Source organism: Anomaloglossus baeobatrachus, chromosome 2 (assembly GCF_048569485.1).
Source record: "Anomaloglossus baeobatrachus isolate aAnoBae1 chromosome 2, aAnoBae1.hap1, whole genome shotgun sequence".
NCBI classification, from domain to species: domain Eukaryota; kingdom Metazoa; phylum Chordata; class Amphibia; order Anura; family Aromobatidae; genus Anomaloglossus; species Anomaloglossus baeobatrachus.
The window spans coordinates 258,157,862-258,173,056 of record NC_134354.1 but is presented as its reverse complement, the minus strand read 5'-3'; the positions used below and the strand labels follow the sequence as shown (position 1 = coordinate 258,173,056).

Below are 15,195 nucleotides of genomic sequence, written 5' to 3'. Positions count from 1 at the left end.
GATGGCATGGGGAGCGGAGGACAGCAGAAGGGAGCAAATATAACCTGGCAGCGCGGTGATCTGCGGCAGATCCTGGCAGCGCGGTGATCGCGATGGTGACGGCAGCAGGGGACCTCCCTTTTCACCATCCACGGCCAGGATGAAGCTGAAGGGGGAGGGCACCCACTGGTCACACCGCCCCTCTACATCTGATTGGAGGTATAGCGTCACATGGACGCTAGCTCCAATCAGATCGGGGGGGGGGTGACAGAGGTTTCCCTGCTCCAGCCAATGGCGGATAATATTGCATCATCAGCCATATTGGTGAAATATATTACAATCGTTCTTATTGAATGTGAAAATGACACTTTCAACATTCAATCGGCGCGATTGTAGCCACGGAGGGGGGGGCAAAGCCACCCCCTGGGCTCATCTACAAGTCCTCATGTTCCTGCATCGCTGGTGAGATTTCAGTGAACCCGGTCACCAGCGCTGCAGGAACGGAAACCCGCCATGACGCATACGGTGTGTCAAGGGTCTGGAAGGGGTTAATGCATAAAGAATGTATTATTTTAATAAATGTTGGTACGGCTACATAGTTGTACAATTAGACATGTGTGAAAAATGACGAATAAGTGACAATCACTGCTGCTGCTTTTCAGATGGATGAAGTTCTTGATAACATCATAAGCCTAGATGACATGTTTGTGTACACAGAGCCTGCCCTTTCCATGCCAAACACGGTATGTATGTTTGTGAAAGAATGTGACTAAATAGATGTGATTATACCTAAAATCCAGTTTTATTTATTTTTTTTTTATTTTTTTTTTTCATTGTTGCATGACTTCTCTTCTCATTTTCTTGTTTGCAGCTTTCTTTTTCCAGTAGCCACTTGGGCCTGTACAATGATAATTCACAACTAAGTGATGCTGTTGTAGGTGTCACCAGCAATTCCTGCCCAGCAGACCTAGCTGTAAAGAGGGAGCTGACAGGTACTGTAAAGAGTGTGAATAGTCATCATAACGTGCTATATGCATAGAACATTACCGGCTGTAAGGAGAAGTAGAAAACGCTGAAATCAATTGGTGCATGACGGAGCCACCAACTAGGCTTTACTTTTCCCTGTTGGTTTTTTTTTGTTTGTTTTTTTTTTTTTTTTTGTCAAATCAATAAAACACATGGAAATGGGCAACTTCAGTATCTTATCAAAGAATTCTGCTTATTTTTCCTCCTGGGGAATCCTTCATTTTCAAACTTCTCAGTTCACGGATAAAATCTGAAGACAGATGTTCACGTTATTGGGAGAGATTCTTAGAAGTAACTGACATCTCCTGTGTGGAAGGGAGGAGAAAGGGGAAGCCTTGAACTTAACGATATAGATGCAGGGGTTGCACTCACACAAAAAGCCCTGGACTGTAGGAGGGCCCCAAAAGTCCCTTTTTTGACCTGTGTGAAAAGAGCAGCACTATTAAAAACTTGCAATAATTTGGACGGCCTTATTGAAGTCCAGGAATTTCAAATTACACCACTAGAAGAAGCTTTGCCTGTGCATCTTCCCCCTTTGCTCCATAGCATTTTATCAGCAGCTACTGCCATTTTCTATGTAGGAGGGTGGGAGAAGCTACATGCAGAACTTCTTGCTTCTCCATTTTACATAGGAGATGACAATTGGTGCTGATAATATTCTATGTCAGTAATGTGAACATCTGTCTTCACTGAATACAGTATGATTCAGCAACCTGTGAGAGTAAATTAAAATCTAACCTTTATTCTATATATTTAAAACATTGCCTAAGCGAGATTAAAATTCAAAAAGGTTTGACCCTGCAGGTCACAACACACACATCGCCCGAGACTATGTGCAAGACTCAATTGGGCTGAGATTATGTCCCTTGGGCGAGGTAATCAGAGGGACAGCCGAAACAGATGTGTTGAAAACTGTTTAAATCATCCCCTACACGATCAGATAGTGTGTGTATATATACAATATATTAAGGACAGTGGTGCCACATATTACTATGTTTAGGCCAGGATCACGCAGGTTAAATATTCAATAAATGTGGCACCACATACTTGAAGATATATACTTTCTTCTGCCTGTTGACAACACACGGATAAGCAAAATTAGGAAAGCTCTCACCCATTCAGACGATCTTCTAATGCCTATCACAGTATTTCTTGCGGACAGGGTCAATATGAGGCTTGAATTCCAGAGTGGGATAACTCACCCTAATCCCCATTGACTCCTGTCCTGTTCTTAAAAGGACGGTCCACAGCTGAACCTATTATTGTACTTGCAAAAAAAGCCCCCACGTGCCTCCCGACGCGTTTCGTCCCCATCGGTGACTCTTCAGGGGTTCAAGCATGGGTTAAAAATATCAGGGCCAGTAATGGTGTGACACCTGCAAGGTCCAAATGCTGCATTCAGCTGGCCCCACTAGTTCTGACCCATAAATGTATGGTAGGGCCCACATGGCCAATCCACAAACTTTCACACAGGTGCAACAAATAACACATCCCATAATAAGCACTCACCACCGCATTGAGGGATGGCACGCCCGCACGCCAGGATTCCACGTGTCCCAGCATCTCCATGAAGCTTTATCGCTATTTCTTAGTGTGCACACAGGACTTCCGGGTTGTAATCACGGAAGGCAGGCTTGGAACGCATCACGTGACACAAACATCGTCACGTGATTCATCACGTGATCTAGTCGCGTCATCGCTCCCTGCCGAGCATATGCCCTACCATACATTTATGGGTCAGAACTGGTGGGGCCAGCTGAATGCAGCATTTGGTGTTTAGACCTTGCAGGTGTCACACCATTACTGGCCCTGATATTGTTAAACTATGCTTGGTCCCCTGAAGAGTCACAGATAGTGATGAAACGCGTCGGGAGGCATGTGGGGCTTTTGTTGCAAGGACAATAATAGGTTCAGCTGTGGACCGTCCTTGTAAGGACGGGAGTCAATGGGGGTTAGGGTGAGTTTTTTTTATCCCACTCTGGAATTCAAGCCTCATATTGACCCTGTCAGCAAGAAATGCTGTGATAGGCATTAGAAGATCGTCTGAATGGGTGAGAGCTTTCCTAATTTTGCTTAATCCGTGTGTTGTCAACAGCCAGAAGAAAGTATATATCTTCAAGTATGTGGTGCCTTGTGTGGAGCCACATTTATTGCATATTTAACCGCGTGATCCTGGCCTAAACATAGTAATATGTGGGACCAACTGTCCTTAGTATATAAACAATATACTATCTACTGATAGTGTAGGCCATGATTTAAACTGTTTTCAACACAACTGTTTCGGCTGTCCCTCTGATTACCTCGCCCAAGGGACATAATCTCAGCCCAATTGAGTTTTGCACATGGTCTCGGCCGATGTGTGTGTTGTGACCTGCAGGGTCAAACCTTTTTGTGTTTTTAATCTCGCTTAGGCAATGTTTTAAATATATAGAATAAAGGTTACATTTTAATTTACTCTCTCTGGTTGCTGAGTCACACTATAAATAATGTGAGTTCCGGTCCTGGAACACCAACCGCTGCTCCTTTTGCTTGATATTCTTTTTCACTGAATACAGATTTTATCCGTGAACTGAAGATCTTGAAAATGACTATAGTCCTATAGGAAAAACAAGCCGATTTTTCTGATTTAAGATAGGGGCTTCTTTTCATTTGTACTATTGATTTATGAATTAGTAATTAAAATGACGGTTACTTTTTAAATTCACAAAACCTATTCTTTTGTTCAGACACAAAGCTTTTGGGAGGTTATGCACATCAGGTGGTTAGCCTTTCTAGGCAATACATCTTGTAGGTAGATTCAGGCAAATTTACACTATATTTGGAACATTTTATATTCATTGCAACTTTTCATGGATTATTCAGCCATAGTCTGAATTGCTGGCTCCCATTAAATAGAGTAGCTGCCCTGGTGGTCACTTTAACTTACTTGTACTGTATATATTTCGGACTAGAAGACACTCCTTACCATAAGCTGCACACTAGGTTTAGACAGCAGAAAATGGAGGGGGGACCGTTTTTTCCTAATAATAATAATTTTTCCTGGTGGTGTAAAGTAGAGGAGTCATTAGCACTAACTTTAATGTCCTAGGGTAAAATAATTAATCTATTGTTAGTGTCTCTTTGCAGTGTGTATTATATGCACACAGCTCTGTCTATATATGCAAGTAGTTTTCATGTAGCGTGGGCCTACACAGCTCTGTTACATGGAAACTACATGCACATATAGATACACAGCTCTGGTTCATGCACACTGGATGCACATAGACTATAGACTATATGTGCATGTAATAGAGTTGTGTGTCCTATATTAATCTACTTGGTGATTCACTGCACACTTATTCCATTTATGCATGAAGAAAGTTTTTACTGAAGAATATAGACAGTGCAGTGAATCACCATGTACTGTTTAAGCAGTTATGTATAACCTGTTCACTGGCACCTAGACTCAGAGTGCACACCAAAACTCTAGACATCTATATTCATGTGCACACCGCTCTGCTAGATGCGTATAGACACACCTACTGCTCTGCATATGCAAATATACTAACTAACTATACATTACCACATCGTTTCTGAACGGAGCACCAGCTGAGCAGCAAAAAAATAACTTTAGGACCTTTTTTGAAGTTAAATGACTAACTCATTTTAATTACATAACCTGAAAGGTCCTAAAGTTACTGTTCGAAGTTCCTTCAGCTGGCGCAGCGTCTGTGCACCAAACACACAGATTCATGCAAAGCAGGAGGCGAAAGGGCAGCTCTCTGTGAGCGGGGAGGATGTGGTGTCTGCATTACATAGAAAAGAAATGGGCAATATCCGCTCACCATCCAAATTATACCTGGGTAGGATCAGTCCTCGCACGGAGCCACCCTCGTGTGAGTTGGAAGACCATCGAAGAAAAGTCTCCAGCGACAGGTCAATCATGAATATGAATCATCCTGGCGAAACACAAACTGACCCGTGTTTCTGTGGTACCCCCCACCCCCACCCTCTCGCGATGTTCGTGTTCTCCACGGGAAGCTGCCTCTGGTCTAGAAGACGTGCGCACACACTTTTGAACAGGAGAAAAAAAACCCTTCTAAAAAGTCTCTTGTAGTCCAAAAAATATGGTACATGAACTTACAATAAGTTGTATGAGGAGGAATTCTAAGCAATCTGTGATGTGTGTGTGTGTGTGTGTGTGTGTGTGTGTGTGTGTGTGTGTGTATAATATATATTATAGTGTGAAAACGCAACAAATCAATGGAGTCACAGTATTCTCCCAAGTTATTTATGTTGTTTATGCTTACAGATGCTGACAAGCGTGCCCTTGTCCGTGAACGTCAAAAGAAGGACACGCATAACATGAGTATGTCATAGCTTATACGTGCTGCTCATCAGAGAGCATTTAGATTGCTCTTGACTACAGTTTTTAACTGTTTTTATTAAGAGGGATGAAATCTGTAATAATTTTCACATAATCACGTTTGTCTGTTTCAGTTGAAAGAAGACGACGCTTTAACATCAATGATCGGATAAAGGAGCTGGGCACCTTAATTCCCAAAACTACTGACCTGTACGTTACTTAATAAAACTAAAACCAGTTGCACTGTAAATAAATGTACCTTGGCTGTAACCTGTTGTTGGCGTTTCAAAAGGTCTTTACATTTGTAAAGGTTAGGAGGAGAACAGCTGTGTTTGTTTTGTTTTTTTTTTTTATTTTGTTTTTTGTTTTGTTAAGGGATTTTCCTATGTCATAGTGATTGTCGATCAGGTCTTTGGTATATGCAAAGACCACTGAGGTTGAATCCTTGCATTGCTGGTGGATGTTGTAGGACTGCTGCTGTCTCCTTCTTGTACTTGGATTTTTGGTGTCTCCAGACCAGAATACTTTGCTGTCCACACCCATATTGTGGATTGTGCTGCTCTTTTCCTCATACTCTGGGTCCAAACCAATTTTAAGACAACTACACACCTCTAATGTAGTGCTGCATCCCTTCTAATTTTTGCCTGCACAGCAATACTTCAAGCCATCAGGCCATTGCAGCCAATTCTATTTTTGTAAATGGAGCAACACTGCAGATCCTGGAATAACCATGTAGATGGGGATGGCTGAGCAGACATAAGTGATGTTGATGTAGTGCTGCACCTGCCATGTGGTTACTTCACTATCAAGTTCAGTGGTAGGCCCAAAGAATGGCGTCTGCCATCATTTTCTCAAATGGTAACATCCTTTCATTTCTAACAGTTTTAAGAGCTATATAGTATATATGGGTGTGCATATTAGTGAGTACTGAAAGTATTCACACCCCTTTTTAAACTTTTCACTTTGTTAAATTGCAGCCATTTGGTAAATTCAAAAAAGTTCATTTTTTTTCTCCTCATTAATGTACACTCTGCACCCAATCTTGACAGCACAAAATCAGAAATGTAGACATTTTTGCTAATTTATTAAACAAGAAAAACTGAAATCATATGGTATTCAGACCATTTGCTCAAACACTCATATAAGTCACATGCTGTCCAATTCCTTGTGATCCTCCTTAAGATGGTTCTACTCCTTCATTGGAGTCCAGCTGTGTTTAATTAAACAGATAGGACTTGATTTGGAAAGGCACAAACCTGGCTATATAAGACCTCTTAGCTCACAGTGCATGTCAGACCAAATGAGAATCATGAGGTCAAAGGAACTGCCCAAGGAGATCAGAGACCGAATTGTGGCAAGGCACAGATCTGGCCATGGTTACAAAAAACTTTTCTGCAGTATTCAAGGTTCCTAAGAGCACCGTGGGCTCCATAATCCTTAAATGGCAGAAGTTTGGGACCAGCAGAATTCTTCCTAGACCTGGCCATCCAGCCAAACTGAGCAATCATGGGAGAAGAGCCTTGGTGACAGAGGTAAAGAAGAACCCCAAGATCACTATGGCTGAGCTCCAGAGATGCAGTAGGGAGATGGGAGAAAGTTCCACAAAGTCAACTATCACTGCAGCCCTCCACCAGTCAGGCCTTTATGGCAGAGTGTCCCGACGGAAGCGTCTCCTCAGTGCAAGACATATGAAAGCCCGCATGGAGTTTGCAAAAAAACACATGAAGGACTCCCAGACTATGAGGAATAAGATTCTCTGGTCTGATGAGACGAAGATAGAATTATCACCAAAAAGTGCTAAGTGGTATGTGTGGAGAAAACCAGGCACTGATAATCACCTGCCCAATACAATCCCAACAGTGAAACATGGTGGTGGCCACATCATACTATAGGGGTGTTTTTCAGATTCAGGGACCGGACGACTGGTTGCAATTGAAGGAAAGCTGAATGCGGCCAAGTACAGAGAGATCCTGGAAGAAAACCTCTTCCAGAGTTCTCTGGACCTTTTAGACTTGGCCGAAAATTCACCTTCCAACAAGACAATGACCCTAAGCACACAACTAAAATAACAAAGGAGTGGCTTCAGAACAACTCTGTGACCATTCTTGACTGGCCCAGCCAGAGCCTTGACCTAAATCCAATTGAGCATCTCTGGAGAGACCTGACAATAGCTGTCCACCATCCAACCTGACGGAACTGGAGAGGATCTACAAGGAAGAAAGACAGAGGATCTCTGAATCCAGGGGTGAAAAACTTGTTGCATCATTCCCAAGAAGACTCATGGCTGTACTAGCTCAAAAGGTGCTTCCACTCAATACTCTCAATACTGAGCAAAGGGTCTGAATACTTATGACCATGTGATATTTCAGTTTTTATTATGTAGAAATTTTTGTAAATTTATTAAACTCCTGTGTTTTGTTTTTGTTTGTTTTTTGTTTTTTTTTTTTGTTTTTTTTTTTTGCAAGATTGGGTGCAGCGTTTACATTAATGAGAAAAAAAGTGAACTTTTTTAAATTTACCAAATGGCTGCAATGAAACAAAGTGAAAAATTTAAGGTGGTCTGAATAATAATCGTATATGGTTTAACTAGTTAATGTGGTGTCAAACCTGCATTTCTTAGTCTCCCATTTTGTACCTACCCTTACCAACAAGATAAAGGTAGTTCCAGTCAACAGATTTTGACTTTGTTTTCTGAGCGCCTCCCTGTGAGGCCTCTGTCACACGTTCGTCCCTCCGGTACGTGTTTGGCAGTTTTTTCACGTACCGGAGGCACGTACACACGTGGACATATGATTTCAGAATTATTTGGACACACGTAAGTATTTTGGAACGGAACGTGTGTCCGTTCCGTACTTGCGTTTGTCCATGTGTTTCTCATGCCGACATGTCCACGTTTTCTCCAACAGCACGGGTGTCACACGGCCCGCACCCGTACCACACGGATGTAGTGTGGATGCGGTCCAATGTGACACGCGCCGGAGAAACACGTGTCATTTTAAAATAAAAAAAAAACTCACCTCCATAACCCCTGCAGATTCTTCCGCTACAAATGGAGCCGAAGATCAGAACCCTGGACAGCAGCATCTACCACGTGAGTATGTAAATTACCGGTTCTCTGTGTTATTGCGGATAGCACACTGAGAACATATGTGGACCGCACGTACCGGAGACATGTACTTACCACACGCAACACGCAGGGTAAATAGGTGTCTCACGGCACATGCGTGATTTCCACGCGAGTGTGGCAGAGGCCTTAGACAGTGTGTATTTTGCCGAATGGCTTTATACATATGTCATCTGATAGAACATGTATTCAAACATTCGGCTTCGAATAGCAGACCGCAAGGAGTCCAACCCTGTTAGATTAATTGTGGCTTTCTTCTTGCATTCGCAGCACCATAACTTTTACCACAATCATGTAATGGGAGTATGTCTTTAAGAAATAACATTGACAATTACATTGCCTTTTCTCTTATTAGCAGTGATACCCGCTGGAATAAAGGCACCATACTGAAGGCATCAGTGGACTATATCAAACATATGCAGAAAGAGCAACATCGGAGCCGTGAACTGGAAACCCACTCAAAACAACTGGAACAAACTAATAAGGAGCTGTGGCTTCGAGTCCAGGTGATTGTCTTGACTGCCTCATAAGCCATTTTGGCATAGATGACGGTGTACTGGCTTCTAGCCGTTCATTTGATACATTTTCAGATTATGTGCAAGGTGAAAGTTTCTCAATTCAGTTTCCTTCTATCTTTCAGGAACTGGAATTGCAGGCACAGGTACATGGCATTCCAACAGGTTCCCCTCGAAGTATGAACACAACTGAAGCAGTCAAGCAGGAAACTGACGCAATGCCTGTTGTTCAGCACCAACTTACAGTCCCACAACAGGGACCATATCAACAGCAAATGGATTTTTCCTCAGGGCTTGGTTTCCAAGACCGTGCCTGTGCAGACACCTCTTTTCCTGCTCTCTCGAGGACAGAGCTAGACCTCATGCTATTGGAGGACACTATGTTAAGTTCTGATCCAATGATGACTTGTGACCCTCTCCTCTCAACCCTTTCTCCTGGCACTTCAAAGGCCAGTAGCCGACGAAGCAGCTTCAGCATTGATGAGGTAGATGGCCTGTGACATTATAATCTAGGGATGGGTAACCTATTCTACCCTGTAGCGTAAATGGACTGACTGTAACTTAACTCAACCTAAACACAGCTGTCTCAAATCACACTGCCTTATTCATGGGACAGATTAGCCAGAAAGTCACAACCACGAAATATGCATGGTCATTTCATGCAGATATCCTCAAATCGTACTAGTAATCCTAAGTAATGTTGGCCTTGATGGATTCTTCTTGTTTGAATAAGTGTTGGAGAACCTGTTTTTTTGGCCTTTCTACACATCTTCATGCTGTCGCTGGACTTCCTAAGAAGTCTCCTACGCCTGTACGGATCAGTGCCTATCAAAGTGTCGTAGATGCCACGGATATCCCCGCCTCTGACTTCTGAGATATGCAAGAATTATTTGCCAAGAAACCAAAGTGCCTTTACATTTCGTGCAGAGCCAGACCTGTGTGCTTAGATGTTGATTGGAATGAGAGTGGTTATGAAGTAAAGGTGTAAAAATAGCTTTGTAATTTTTACATTTTACGACTTCTTGACTTTGTTTGTGATTGTGAAGAGGACAGCGATTACAGTTTTATGTTGCGCTGTATAGGTCATCTTTAGAATGCCTGTCTGTGTGTGTACACCTGGTCTTTGCTTCTCCACTAGATTCCTTGAATCTTTCTTTTACCAGGGTCTATATTGATTCATTTTATGGGGCGCCTTTTATTAGACTGGTCTTGTAAGCCTTTTTTTCATGGCCACTTTTGTATTATTACTAGCTAATTAGTATCTGCTAGGACTTTTAAACTGCTCAGGTTAACAGGTGCCTTAATGTTTCTACCTGACTGCATTGCTCTCAGGACAGTTGCCTTCATGGGTGTTTTGCTAATTTTTGTTTTCCTTTTCCTAAGGCATCACAGTGTGGGGAGCAGCCTCTGTGTGTTTGCTATGTTTATTGGTGACCTTACAGGATTTCAGCACCCCTCCTTCTTTTTTTTTTTTGTTAATGGTGATAAGTTGCCGGAGGTGGCTTGTTCCCCTTTGAGCACATACTCAGGTTGTGTTTGGTGGGGTCCAGGAGAATGGCTGTTAGACAAACTAGGTATGTGGTCACTTCAGTTTGAGGGTTTTTAAAATCACTACCTGTATGTTCATAACCGGTCAGCTGTGAAGAAAATGACGGACACACAATGGATAATCCATATCCTGCTGAGGACACCTTTAGCTACTGTGTCAGACCCTTGTTTTCTGCTCATTCCCTGATTTTGAAATAAAGGTTTCTTCTCGCATAGTTGTTACAGAATCAGTAAAGCTCATTTTGGCCAACAAACTCCAAAATTATGTCTGAAGGGAAAGTTCACCTAAAACTTAGTTGGGTTTCTGCTTTATTGGGGGTTTTCTGTTGTCTTTCTGGATCAGCACACCATCTAATACAGTAGATTGACTTAATCCTTAACACTGCCACCTCATCATTTCATGGTGGGATTTATTAAAATGCCAGTTAGAAAAATCTCACCGCTGAGATGTATAAAATAATTGTGTAGGGTGCAATCCTATATGGTTTTAATTTTTAACTTGTATCATGGTATTTCTACTAAAGCATTTTCCCTGGACTCATTGGATTGTATCGTTTTTGCCTTATTTTACTCACGGTTGGTGAAGTCCGTGCTCCGATGCGCCATTACTGTACATCCTCTGACACCACCTGCCAATCAGCACCTATGGATTTTGCTCTCTGCCAATAAATTGCTTTCAATCCACCTGGCCATCCACAGAGAAAGTACTCCAGACTTTACTGTCATCACCTTGGTGCCCACTGTTGGTGGTGGACTTAATCATTTTATTAGAGACCCCCCCCTTCTTGACCGTTGGGTGCACTTCCCAGATGTTCTGTACTGTAAAATTCTGTTATTCATGTGTGCATCTACTCACAATGCCGCTTGTTGTGTGCATCTACTCACAATGCCGCTTTTATAATCTGTTTTACTATTTTAATTTTTTTTCCCATTTACCTTTTCCACAAAAGCCACCAGAGGGTGCTGCTTGTATTAAAGAAATACTGAAGGAAGCACATTGGCTTATTTATTCTATGTAAACATGACAATTTGTGTTCAAGTTTTATGCATACATGCATTTCTGTTTTTTAATCTATAGGGTAATATGAAACATGGTGTTTAAAGGGATTGTCCACTTCAAATAATAAAGCTTAAATGTTTCACCCATGTAAATTTATGGAACGTGCCTATATATTTTATATTTCCTATGGTTTCCCAATAGTTCTAGCATCTCCATTCAGCTTGTGCTCAACAGAAGAGAACGTTACTCTCCGAACAATCTATACTGTAAGAGGAGGATTGCTGTCTCTTACTTTTGACTATATCTCTATAGAAATAAGTATGTGGACACCTCTAGATGTTTCCTCCTGGTACATAAACTGCACAGCCATGGGCAATAATTGGTAGTAGAGGATAGATGCGATGTTCCCAGATGTTGGTGTGCTCGTAAAATCTCAGCATGCTAAATCTGCCTTTATCACCTGTAATGGCTAAAACTGTGAGGTGCAAGCATCTAAGTAGTTATAGCTCAGCCAAAACGTGTCAATCATCGAGATTCACAGAGCAGTGTCCAAGTCATCCAAATTGTCTATCGTCCGGTACATCGTTACGTAGTAGTTTCCATGGTCATACAGCTGCTCACAAGCTTGGGGTCACCATGCCCAGTGCAAAGTATTGACTAGAGTATTAGACACCTGTTCTCTAGTCTAGAGTAATCTGGTTTCGGCAGTCTGATGGATGATTCTGGGTTCGGTGCATGAATGGGAAATGCTAACTACAAGAACACATTGTAAAATTTTTGTATATTGGAATAGAGTTTAATTTTGTACCGTTTGTAATCTTTCAGCTTGACACACTATGCACCAAGTATAGTTCATAAGAATTTGATGTGGAGGATCTAGAGTGGCTTCACCAAGCCCTGACCTCCCCCAACCCCAATTAAACACCTTTTGAAATCATTGAAAACCTGTGAGTGAGCACAGGACATCATCTTCTCAAATCTTACGGAAATCTTGGTTGCAGACATAAAAAAGGACCCCCTCCCAAAAAATGCCCATGGTTCTGAACTGGTTTGCACAGCAAGCTAATAAACATGTTACTGGTCATTGGTCTGCATAATTTTAGTCATATGGTGTAAATGTATATCTGTGTATCACGTGCATTTAGATACTGCACCTACAGCTTCATATTAAAACCTCCTTCAGATGTCATTGATTTCACGGCCATACCACATACTCAATATAATCTAATCTATGGTGGTGGTCACATTGCGGACACTGACAAAACATCAGTTTTTGATCTGCGTCACCATTCCAAATTACCCATACATGTCTATGGACTGCTCTACCTAACTAGCACCCTGATTAGACTATAAAAATTGTATTAAGAGGCCCATATCTAAGTAACCAAATGGTGGATTAAAAACAAATAAACCCTGAATAATCTGGAGAAACAGAAATAAAACGAGTCAAAATTGACCTAAGTACAATAAATTACCATATTTTTCCCTTTGTAAGACGCACCGGATTATAAGACGCACCCCAAATTTAGACATAAAAAAAAGGTTAAAAAATAAAAATGGGGTCCGTCTTATACTCCGGTGTTGTCTTACCGGAGGGGGGCAGCAGTGGTGGTGAAGCAGGGTCACGGGAGGCAGAGGTTCTGCTGGCAGGTGTGGCGGGTCAGTGGCGGCGGCGTTCGTGGTGGCAGGTGCCACGGCGTCTGTGATGGCAGATGTGGTGTGGCAGGTGCGGCGGGTCAGTAGTGGCGGCAGCAGCGGCGGTGGGTGAGTGGTGCAGCAAGCCGGTGCGGTGAGTGTCCACGGTCCCGGTTCAAATGATGGCACCTGGAGCGGTGCATGCGCAGATGGAGCTCAAGTCCAAGGGCAAAATCTGCGCACGCGCTGACTCCTGGAGCAGCGCGTGCGCAGATGGCGCTCTCATCCAAGAGCTCCATCTGCGCACGAGCCCGCTCCTGGCGCCATTATTTGACACTGGGACCACGGACACATTGAGTAACCTGCTGCACAGCCGCCCGCACGCATAGAGTAGCAGCCAGGAGGCTGCCCGCCCACCCGCACAGAGGCGGCCGGCACTGACAGCCACCCGGCTGCCACCCGCACGCAAGCACAGGTACCCGGCCGCTTGCACGCAGCCACAGGCACCCGGCCGTCCGATCGCCGCATAGACAGGACCCCCAGGTAAAGCTATATTCGGATTTTAAGTCTATGTGCGCACTTTGCGTTTTTGTTTTTTGTTTTTTTTGTTTTTTTTGTGTTTCTGCAGCGTTTTCAACTGCAGCGTTTAAATGCAAAAATGCATTCGTTTTGATTTTCCAGCAAAGTCAATGTGAAATTGGGATTTCTTGTGCGCACTTTGCTTTTCGAAACGCAGCGTTTTTGTTGCAGAAATTTTTTTCAAAATCTCTGCGTTTAAAGAAGCAGCATGTCAATTATTTTTGCCATTTGGCAGCATTTTGGAAACATTAGAGTCAGTGAGAAATTTCAAAACGCATCCTAAATCAAAATTCCAGCGTTTTACATGCTTTTTTGATGCAGAAAACATGCTTTTTTGGCAAAATAAATGCATGCGTTTTTGACTTTATAATAAGGGCATGATATGTCTCTTTACACACACACATAGTCCGACAATTAAATTAATGAAAATCCATAATTTAATATTTTAAGCATGAGTATTAAAATATAGTTGTATTAATATAAATGGCTATTTTGTGTATGATTTTTCATCATGATATTTATTATCATTTTTTCCCCGTTTTTTTAAGTGTTTGAATGTTTAAACTTTATTTAGTAGGATATTTTGTATTCAAAACGCATCTGACTTTATGCAATGAAAAAGCATGTAAATCGCGGGTAAAACGCGGTAAAAACGCAAGCGTGTATATAGCGTTCTTGTGGTCGAAATCAAATTTGACAGACAATTTCTGCCAGAGGATGCGTTTAGAACTGCAACTACCTCGACGCAAAGTGCGCACATAGCCTAAGAGCACCCCTCATTTTCCTCCCAAATTTTTGGGAGGAAAAGTGCGTCTTATAATCTGAAAAATACGGTGTATAACAGTCTTAAAGATGATGGTGAAGTACATTAAGAAAAAAATGGGTTAACTTTAGTCGGGGACAAAGTAGAGCAACAAATCTGATTACAAATCTCATTTTTCAGACTCTTCAAAAAGGTCTATGAAACTTCTTCCCACGCTTCATACATAAGTAGACAGACCTATTAGCACATCTGTCACTAGGTCTGTGCTTCCCAATTAGCATGTTGTAGGGACAGAGACTCTGATTCCAGTGATGTATCACTTTAGAACATGTTGTGTGCACATACCCAGACACTAGTGTACACGCATCGTTTTTATACAGAAGACAATCTAGGATAATGTTGACATTCTGTTTTGTGTTTTGTTTTTGTTTTTTTTATAAAACGTTCCAGGGGAAATTTACCTTTTTAAAACGCTGTTGTGACGACTTCCTGGGCTGCTTGCTGCTGTCTTACTAAAATCACTGTTATATTATCTACTGCCGATCTCTGTATAACTCCGCCCCCACTATTGATTGACAGCTTTCTCTGTACACTGCGCATAGGCAGAAAGCTGCTAATCCTAGCTGGGGGTGGAATAATAAAGAGCTCATGAATATAGAAGACTGCATGGATTTCCTGCAG

The 15,195-nt window shown here is 42.2% G+C and overlaps 1 protein-coding gene across 3 annotated transcripts in view; it reads left to right on the top strand.

Moving 5' to 3' along the window:
* Window positions 1–11,689, top strand: part of TFEB (transcription factor EB) — a 102,119-nt gene extending 90,430 nt beyond the window's left edge. For 2 of the 3 annotated variants that reach the window (XM_075335773.1, XM_075335774.1), the window contains exons 4-9: window positions 642–722; window positions 851–971; window positions 5,297–5,353; window positions 5,485–5,560; window positions 8,830–8,980; window positions 9,115–11,689. In XM_075335773.1, coding sequence (XP_075191888.1) covers window positions 642–722; window positions 851–971; window positions 5,297–5,353; window positions 5,485–5,560; window positions 8,830–8,980; window positions 9,115–9,489 — 861 coding nt within the window. In that variant the 3' untranslated portion in view covers window positions 9,490–11,689. The remainder of the gene's footprint in view (window positions 1–641; window positions 723–850; window positions 972–5,296; window positions 5,354–5,484; window positions 5,561–8,829; window positions 8,981–9,114) is intronic. The other variant, XM_075335775.1, reaches the window with a different exon arrangement.
* Window positions 11,690–15,195: the final 3,506 nt, after the last annotated feature.